A 10,137-nucleotide genomic window follows, 5' to 3' on the forward strand; every position below is an offset into this window, starting at 1 on the left:
CTGCACTTACAAACTTAAACGGGGTCAGTGGTGGATCAAAAACCACAAGATAAGTTTAGCATTTTCACATGAAAACAGGTTGATCTGAACGTGACCTCAGGAACAAATATTTTGTTGATAAAAGAAAACCAAAGGGAGAGAAACGACCAACACGATCAATAACAGAACCCGAGGATGAAAAATTAACAGAATGACAAAAAAGCCCTTTCAAAATAAAAGAAAAGCTAAGATGAAGCATGGGAATTTAAAGGGAAGAATTAAAACAAAAACAAATATTTTTAAAAATCACAACAAAACCCACAAACCATGAGCGTTTCCTTGTTGTGACAACTGCATACTGTAAATGACAAGCCTCTGGCACTAACCACTGCTGAAAACAAAACTCCAGACTCGGACCCCCTCCCTCTCTCCACTGTTTTCCTTTATGCAGACAGAAACAGCACACACACAAACACACATGCACACACACACATACACACACATACACATACACGTTACAACAGACATGCAACTTGCACTCAAGCCCCTGTTTGACCTTTTAGCGTGATCCAAACAAACATCCGCTGGCCCCTTTAAGAACCGCATTGTCTGGATACATTGGTCTATTCTCCCGAGGAATGGTTACTAAAGAAAACATAAATTTAAAGTTTGAATGCTAACACGGTTGTTGACTTGCATGTGACTACCACACCGGCTCATTCATACTGCAGGGGCCTTTAGCGCGACCAGTCAATGGTTGGACTGTTGACCCTTCACCCGGGTCGTAACTCACGCTCGCGGGGCCACCGGGGCTCGCCGGGTTACTCCAGTACGGTGGTGTTCTTTCCAGCGTGATAGTCTTTAAATGGAGGGCTTGAATGGACGAGTTTCTGCTGAAAGCCACAAGGGCCCATATTGGTAGCATTAATCACCGTCAGGACTGGGGCTGTTTTATAGCCAGGAGATCTCCATTTATTTGCCTAATTGTCCCAGTGTGTCCGCTTTTCCCCCGCTACTCCCCACACGGCCCTGCAAGTAAGAAGAGACAGGAAAGATGAAGAGCAACGTGAACCTGGATTACCTCCGTCTGCGTTTCCATCTCATTTTGACTCTCCCTCACGCTTGTGCCTCGGTCCACACGCGCAGGCACAGGTGCTCATCGCTAATCATACCAGGATATTATTAGTCCCAGCCTGGCGTAGGAGTGTGGGGAGATCTAAGTTTGCATAGTGTTCAGTCCCCGTTGGGCTGTTTTTAAATCCAGCAGAACAAGGCCCCTCTGTGGTGCTGCTCCTGTCAAAGTGTTTAAATTAGAAAGAAAGACCTCTCCCTCATGTTTTCGGGGGGCTTTTACTCCTTTTTTTTTTTCCAGAAATGCAGGCTTTTCTCCCCTCACATTATTGCTGCTGTAAAGCACACCAACACAATGCTCTCCCACTTTGTCTCGCAGGAACGGGGCACACCCACCCCACTCAATCATTAGCACACAAACAGACAAATGCAAACACGCAGGCCCCACCCCCACCCCCACGCCCACCCCCCCTGCCTGTTATCCACGGTGTATATAAAAGCTGGATCGAATTGCACCTTGAGCTTAATTGGCGCGGCTGTACAGTGTGCCGCTGTTGACAGTGACAAATCGCTCTTTCAAAGCCCCAGACAACGTCTGCCCACTTCCACGAAGAACGCGGGACGAGAAACATAAGTTAATTGCCCCCTGGCAGGCGTTCAAACTGTGTTGTGACTGCACAGAAATTCTTAGCAGTTGAGATCTTTGGAGATTCATTTATTCGTGTCGATCTTCTCTTCTTGGCGGTGCCTGCCTGCAAGGAAACTGGAGGGCAGCAAGGCGTGCTCCGAGGGGCCTCCTGTCTGCGTTTCGACTCAACTAGAGCCGGGCAAAAAAAATGTTAACTGCACGGCCCGATCACGTAGCCGCCCCGGCTCAGGTTTTTCTTCCACTGAATCTCTGCCATAAGAGCAAACAGTTCACAGATCACATGAGACACCTAATTCAATTAGGAGCAATCTGTTATTTTTAGGAGCTCAGATGTGGCAGTGTGAATAAGAGTGTGTGAGAACACAAACGTATATGTGCACAGCTGTCAAGGCGGCGTAGAGGAAGGTGTCTCAGAAATCCTCCAGTGTGAGTTTGCATATTAGTCAGTGTTTGTTCTGCATTAAGCTCAACTGGGGAAACTCTGCTCATGCTAGTTGTCTTCGATATATAGTGCTGCTTTTTGTTTACGTTCCATTTTACTGATGAACGTCTGACGAACTATCTCAGAATCAGAGGTGTCAAGTAACAAAGTACAAATACTTTGTTACCTTACTTAAGTAGAAATTTTGGTTATCCATACTTCACTGGAGTAATTATTTTTCAGACGACTTTTTACTTTTACGCTTTACATTTTCACGCAATTATCTGTACTTTTTACTCCTTACATTTTAAAAACAGCCTCGTTACTCTATTTCATTTCGGCCTTTAAAATAAAACTATCCAGTTAAATTGCTCCATCCGGATAGAGTGAATTTGGTTGTGGTTGTTTCAGATGTTCTTGTCCAGTTTTGTTCTTACATCCGTTCCCTCAGATTCCTGCAACTAAACTTGGATGTACATTCCAATAAAGGTTAGGATAAAAGATAACACGCCTCTGAAGTTTGACTTTTTGCACCATTACAATACTTATAGGCAACTAGTCATCATATCTCCTGCTCTCTGAAACACATGTTAATGCTCAATAGTACACATATATGGTTCTTTAATATATTTGCATTATACTAAGATGCATTCATTTTCATTGGCTTTTGTCCTTAATGGCTTTTTCCCCCCTTACATTACTTTTACTTTTATACTTTAAGTAGTTTTGAAACCAGTACTTTTATACTTTTACTTGAGTAAAAAACTTGAGTTGATACTTCAACTTCTACAGGAGTATGTTTAAACTCTAGTATCTATACTTCTACCTGAGTAATGAATGGGAATACTTTTGACACCTCTGTCAAAATCAGAAATCAGAAGAAAGAAAAGGCAATGGTGCAATAGTGTCCATATAAGTGTTGGAGACAAATAACCTTAAAGTTATTGTAACCCCTGGGGTTCAGGAGGAGAACAGCGTTGGGGACAGAGGTCGGGTCTCACAGGCCGGACAGCAGAACCTGCGACCAGACGGCAGATGTGTGTCTAGTCCGTGAGAATGTGACGAGACGGGCTGCACGCCTGCTGCTCATGCACGGGGCTCAGGTGGCCGGCAGGAAGTCCAATAATCTCAGAACACACCCTCACTACGTTGTGCAGGCGGTTCCTGTCCTGCAGGGTGATGGAGTGATCCCAGCAGCACACGGAGAAAGATAAAACACTCTCCGTGATGTGTAGGGGAATGTCAGGAAGATGTTCTTGCTGACAGAAAAGCAGTTCAGTTTCCTGTCATCAGCTAATTTCAGCAGGTGACAGTGAGGTTGTGTAGGTGAAAGTATGAGTAGCAGCAGGGAAAGCACCCAACTCTGCAGGGAGCCTGTGCAGGTGGGGAGGATATCAGAGAGGTTACTGTTAATCCGGGCCGGCTGGGTTCAGTTGGTGAGAAGGTCCAAGATCCAGGGTACGCGCTGACTGCTCGTGTCGAAGTTCTGATGGAGGATGTGGGGGTGCAAAGTGTTAAAGGCAGTGGAGAAGTCTGAAAATAGGAGCCTGGGCAAATATGGCATACTGCAAGCCTTTTATTATATCTCTTGCAGAGAATATGTTAAACACAACAGGAAAGACGATCTGCTCACTGTCAGTCTGAGAGGAGCTTTGAATGCAGACGGGTAGAAAAACAAAACCGTGAGGAAGAACAGAGCAGCAGATGACTGTGAAGTCACTGCAGATGAACAGGAAGGAAGTAAAACAGCAAAAAAAAAAGGTAATATTCTCAGGGGAGCTTTTTAAACTTATATTCAACACTTCATTTCATATTCCCAACATTAACGCTTTCCCAGTAAAGAAAATGAATGGCTTTGTTACAGATCACTGGAGGAAAGGGGAGGAAAGGTATGTTGTTGTAGAAACATGAGGGAATGCATACTCCTTGCTCTCCCGGCTGCACTTAAAAAGTGTTTAGTTGGATGTAAGCTATATGTCCTATAGCCAATAATTGTTATGAGAAAATCCAGGTCATGAAAAAGGTCACACTTTTTGATGATTGATGTGCATTGGCGCTGTGATGTGTTCAGAAATGCAGAGAGCTGGAAGGACGGTTCATCCCATTTCCCGCTCTGAAAACGAAGATGAGCTTGATTAAACTAAACTCTTCCCAGATCTTCTACGTGGTAAAAAGAAAGTGACTTTCTAAAAATGTCCTACTACGCTATTAAAATGCAGAATAGATAGATAGATAGATAGAAGTTTATTCATCCCCGAAGGGAAATTCAACATGGCCCTCAAAGAAGTGGTCTGGATTAAAATGATTAAAATAGCTGCTGTGCGACAAAGCTTGTCAAACCTGGACGCTCTCGCAAATTTGTCTTCCTAAGAAGTGTAAACAGACCACCATAGAGCAGCAGGAGCAGCTAATATTGCACGAAGGTGGTCTTGCAAAGCGGGAAAGCAGACTGGAGCCCGTCGAGCATGACCAACCGGGATCCTTGTAGCCGGTTAAAGGTACAGTAATGTGCAACATATCACAGGCAAATACACAACAGAGTATTAGGGTCAAACTAAGACAAAAAAAAAACTGTCATAATGATATGAGAAAAAACAGTCATAAAATTACGAGAATAAAGGCAAGGCAAGGCAAGGCAAGGCAAGGCAAATTTATTTATATAGCACAATTCAACACAAGGTAATTCAAAGTGCTTTACATTGACATTAAAAGCGGCAAGACATAATAACAAATGGGTAAGAATAAGAAAAGAAGTAAAATAATAAAAGGCACAAGCTGTTAAAAAAAATAAGGGCAGTAGAGTAGAGTACAGCAGGTTTAATTTAAGAGTACACTTCAGTAAACAGTAATGTTTTTAACCCTGATTTAAAAGGAGCTGACAGTTAGAGCAGACCTCAGGTCTACAGGAAGTTTGTTCCACCGGTGAGGAGCAGAATAACTGAACGCTGCCTCACCTTGCTTGGTTCTGGTTCTTGGGACACATAATAAACCAGATCCAGATGAACCTCAGGGGTCTGGGAGCTTCATAGGAACTAACAGATCAACCATGTATTTTGGTCCAAGACCATTCAGTGCTTTGTAGACCAGCAGTAAGATTTTAAACTCTATCCTTTGACTCACTGGAAGCCAGTGTAGTGATTTCATGACCGGTGTAATGTGGTCCAGTTAATAAATAAAGTCATAATGTTGCGAGAATAAAGTCGTAATATTACGAGAATAAAGTCGTAATATTACGAGAATAAAGTCATAATATTATGAGAATAAAGTCGTAATGTTAAAAGAATAAAGTCGTAATTTTATGAGAATAAAGTCGTAATATTATGAGAATAAAGTCGTAACATTATGAAAAATAAAGTCGTAACATTATGAAAAATAAAGTCGTAATATTACGAGAATAAAGTCGTAATTTATGAGAACTCTAACAGGAAGAGCAGTCTTCTCCCTGTGTTAAAATGAGGAATATTGAACGTCTTGTGAAATTATATTTTGGTATCAGTTTCACAAATAAGGAATAAAGGAAATACTTCATCTTTTGGCACATCAGCATCAAATTATTATCAGTATAAGGACGAGGAAAAATCTTTATGATCATCCTCATTGTTTCCTGAGAAACAACAAAACCTCTTTGAATGGAAGCAGATGGAACTACCGCTAGCCTTGCAGTCGACCACTACTATACTATACTATAGTATACCAGACAGCTCCTCTTCCACAAAAGATGCATGTGCTCTTCCTGTTAGAGTTCTCATAAATTGCGACTTTATTCTCTTAATATTACGACTTTGTTCTCATAATATTACGACTTTATTCTCTTAATATTACAACTTTATTCTTGCAACATTATGACTTTATTCTCGTAATTTTATGACTTTATTCTCATATTATTATGACTTTATTCTTGTAATTTCCAATTTTTTTTTGTCTTAGTTTGGGCCTAATACTCCGTCGTACAAATAGGAAATGAAGCAAAATTGTAAAAAATGTGATGGCAAAAAACTGGAACATCAACGAGATCAAAGAAGCGCCTGCTGCTCACGCTGAGGACCAAATGTCTCAGCAGAACAGTGGCCCTACACGGGACATGGTCATCTCTGATAAAACAGCAGAAATGCTCTGCAAAACAGGCGTCTACAGAAGCAGGTCACAAGTTATTAATTAATCCAAATCCCTTTGAGCCAAAGAGGAAAAACATGACTCCAATGATGAGCAGGGTTGAAGTGGACGAGAGAGACATTTTCGATACGTACAGCTCCATATGGACAACAGCTGCCCCATAAATCCTGCAGTTCTGGTGAGCCGTTTGAACAAGACAGTTGACCTCCAGTGTGAGACTGCAGATTTTTCACTTTCGTTTTGTCGCTCTGTTTTGTTAAATCAAGCTCGTTTGCTACAGTTTCGGCATAGTTAGGACTAAAACACGCCCGTTTACACACTTGTGTATTTATAATGATGCTAACAGGCACCTGCTGTATCTGGAGTTTGTCCCTGCTCACCTTGCTACCATTATCGTCATTGTAATAGCTCCAGGAGCATCTGTAATTACCACAAACCCTTTTCTCCTAAAACCCACCAAAGATGATCTCAACAGTTATAAAGCAAAAGTTGTAGCTATGTTGCATTTTTTTCCCAATATATTTTAAGGTACGAGGAAACAGGCACCACCTTTTTCGCAGGCGGCTTCAGCGGTCTGGGTGTGTCTTGTCCTAAAACAACCTTTTCTTTCTCATTTTAATTATTTCTGACACAGACAGCGCAAAGATTTAGGTCGAGCCGGATTCTCAGACATGACTTCATGCAGCCTTGGTGGTTTTTATTTTTTCATTTTGTTTTCAGAAACTCACCGCGTAAATCCACATTTCAACACTTCCTATGGGTGAAATATGTGTGTGTGGTTCTGTATATGTCTATAAAAATAACATACAACATCTGGTTATATGAGGAGCTCCGGTTTCTCCCGATGTAACATTGTTTTTACAGCTGTGTAAGGCATCGCGCAAAAAGCAAGACACGCACGTGGTTTTCAGCTTTTGTCAGCGTTTGGTCTAATTGTCTCTGTCCCCTTTCCCCTCTCTTCCCTCATATTTTTCATTCTTCTGCCTCCCCTCGTTATCTTCCATCCATCTCTCCCCCGTCTCCATCTCAGACCTTTCTGATAACCTGGCAATGGATGACTTCACCTTCCAGGAGCAGCTGTTGACCCCTCGGCTGGCCACCGCTGGAGTGGGCGGCGTCTCCTCACCCGCCGCTCCCCGCAGGACGAGCCGCCCGGCGTCGCTTCTGTTGGCGGCGCTCGCTCTGCTCCCGTCGTACCGACACTGACCCGCCAAGGTTTGAAACTGTGCAGGAGCTGAAACCTTTTGGATTCTGCTTTCTGATGCAAAGTTCAGTGGGTCATGAAATGAAGAATAACCAACAGAAAACACATCTCTTAATGTATCTAAAGTAAAAACCTGTTTTGTTTAATTTCACAAAAAAAATTGGTGTTCTTAACTAAACCCATGAAAGGATAGTTGATTAAAAAAAAAGACATCATGAACATAATAGGCCCGTATAATGGTCTACTTCCATCCCGCTTATTTCAGCTCCTGTGCCCTTTCTCATATCAGCTCCCTCTGTAGTGGCGGACCGTTATCTCTCCCCTGGATCTGTGAGTGAGGACCAAACCCACACGAGACCTTTTTTACAGCGCTCCCACTCAGTCTGAACCAGCCCCGGCCCGCAGGAACAAGCCCGAGAACAAGCAGCAGTCAGCGGCTGACATTTTTCTTCACGACAGTAAATCATTTCTCGCCAGCGCCGGACATGAGGAGTTTTAATAAGCATCTCTTTCCTTGACGGGGAATCACGTGTAAAAAGAAAAAAAACATGCACATCCTAGCTACTACTTTAATCTCTGTGTTTCAGTCTGACTGTTTATGTCCCAGTGATATCTAGGCTATTTTCCTTCACACGTTCACCTGTTTATTTGGGGATGAAAGGAACGATCCAGTGGTTATAAATCCTTAAATTGGTTTTTATAAATGTACAGGTGTATATTTCTCTGTGTTGGTGCCATGTTTATGAAACAATGTGATCGTGGACTGAAGTACTAGCTGGACGGTGACGCATCGCTGCAACTTTCCAGCTTGTTCTTTGCCCTCCTGTGCAAAAAGCAAGCAGTGATATGAAATATAAATATGTATAAAAGTGTGTAAATAAATCTTGTTATGCTTGTTTGCATTTGAGCTCATGCATTTTCAAAGTCTGGCATTTATATTTAATCACTTGCTCTTCTTTGTTTGCAGATTCAACCCAGAAATCACATTTCTTTTCATTGTTTGTTTAAATCTGCCTGCTTTTCAAAGTCAAATGTGATGAACAGTGAAGCCCGACTCTGTGGTTGTTTATACTTGATGATGTGTGATGGATGTATGCAGACATTAATTAGAAACTGAAAGTTATCTGCTGCTGACGCGGCAGCGCGCAGCGTGGGCCGCGCTCTCAGCCCCTTGTTTGTCATATCTGAAAACAAGTCTGGCCGACTCCAGCTTCACATGTGGGGTCCGGCTCACTGAGCACCGGTGACCTCACACTGGACCACCTGAACAAGCTGCAGCCACAATTTAGCTGATTATCCTGGCAAAATATGAGTGAATCCACGTTGAAATATGGTTAGGCAGAAACATTCAATCCATGTGGAATCCATGTTGAAGCCTGGTCTGCAACACAAGAATACGTTGATTCAACATCGATTACACGTTGGCATTAGAATTGGATGATTGATTGATGATTGATCCACCATAAATCGTCGACCTTAACCAAAAAGCAACCTTTTTCACCATAATTCTACATTGATTTAACACATTTTGCTATCCGGGTAGTCACATCTTTTTTTTTTCATGATAACGGTTGTTATGAATAAAGGTTAGAGTCAATGTCCGATCCATGATCTATAACTGGTGGTTGATAAATAATAAATGCTTATTGATGCATTTGTTGTTGTTTTTTTTAATGTTCATGGAAAAGGTCAAATGTAAAATAAACATGTTTTGGGTTTTTTTGCTTTGTGTTCCACTAATGAAATATCTTGATGAATGTAATTAAAAAAAATGATTTCAAATCTATATAAATCACAGTTTGAAAGAGAGATTAAAACTGAAACTCCTCTACAGGGATGAAATTAAGAACTTTTTTTTTCAAATACTATAGTTACAAACTGACGTCGTGATTCTTTAGTATTCGGCTTGAAATCAAATCAAATCAAACTGTATGTATAAAGCACTTTTTATCCACAAGTAACGCAAAGTGCTTTACATAATAAAAATCAACATTTAAAAGCACATCTGGTCATTTTCACACACATTCTCATTTTAATACCCACACAGCACAGGTGAGGTTCTCTGGTCGGCTGTAACACAGATGAGAACCGTAGTAGTGGAACGAGGTCTTGCCAAAAGTTTTTGTTCTTACTTTAGGAACAATTAAAAGGCTGGTACCAGAGGACCTCAGGGTACGGGAGGGTTTATAATTTAAAAGCAGATCAGATAAATAAGAAGTCCTGAGACCATTAAGACACTTGTAAACTAATAAAAGAACCATAAAATAAACTCTGAAACGCACAGTAACTTTAAGACTGAAAACTGGAAGACTGGAAAGAAACATGTTTCCAGAGGTGTCAAGTAACGAAGTACAAATACTTTGTTACCTTACTTAAGTAGAAATGTTGGTTATCTATACTTCACTGGAGTAATTATTTTTCAGATGACTTTTTACTTTTACTCCTTACATTTTAAAAACAGCCTCGTTACTCTATTTCATTTCGGCCTTTAAAAAAAAACTATCCAGTTAAATTGCTCCATCCGGATAGAGTGAATTTGGTTGTGGTTGTTTCAGATGTTCTTGTCCAGTTTTGTTCTTACATCCGTTCCCTCAGATTCCTGCAACTAAACTTGGATGTACATTCCAATAAAGGTTAGGATAAATGATAACATGCCTCTGAAGTTTGATTTTTTGCACCATTACAATACTTATAGGCAAC

At 41.3% G+C, this 10,137-nt stretch overlaps 1 protein-coding gene across 1 annotated transcript in view; it reads left to right on the plus strand.

Moving 5' to 3' along the window:
- Nucleotides 1-9,091, plus strand: part of gpc3 (glypican 3) — a 154,240-nt gene extending 145,149 nt beyond the window's left edge. The window contains exons 8-9 of the mRNA XM_061726391.1: nt 7,264-7,448; nt 7,727-9,091. Of these exons, the coding sequence (XP_061582375.1) occupies nt 7,264-7,439 (176 nt within the window). The 3' untranslated portion in view covers nt 7,440-7,448; nt 7,727-9,091. The remainder of the gene's footprint in view (nt 1-7,263; nt 7,449-7,726) is intronic.
- The last annotated feature ends 1,046 nt before the right edge of the window (nt 9,092-10,137 follow it).

The sequence above is a fragment of the Cololabis saira genome, chromosome 7, assembly GCF_033807715.1.
Source record: "Cololabis saira isolate AMF1-May2022 chromosome 7, fColSai1.1, whole genome shotgun sequence".
In the NCBI taxonomy this organism is placed as follows: Eukaryota; Metazoa; Chordata; class Actinopteri; order Beloniformes; family Belonidae; genus Cololabis; species Cololabis saira.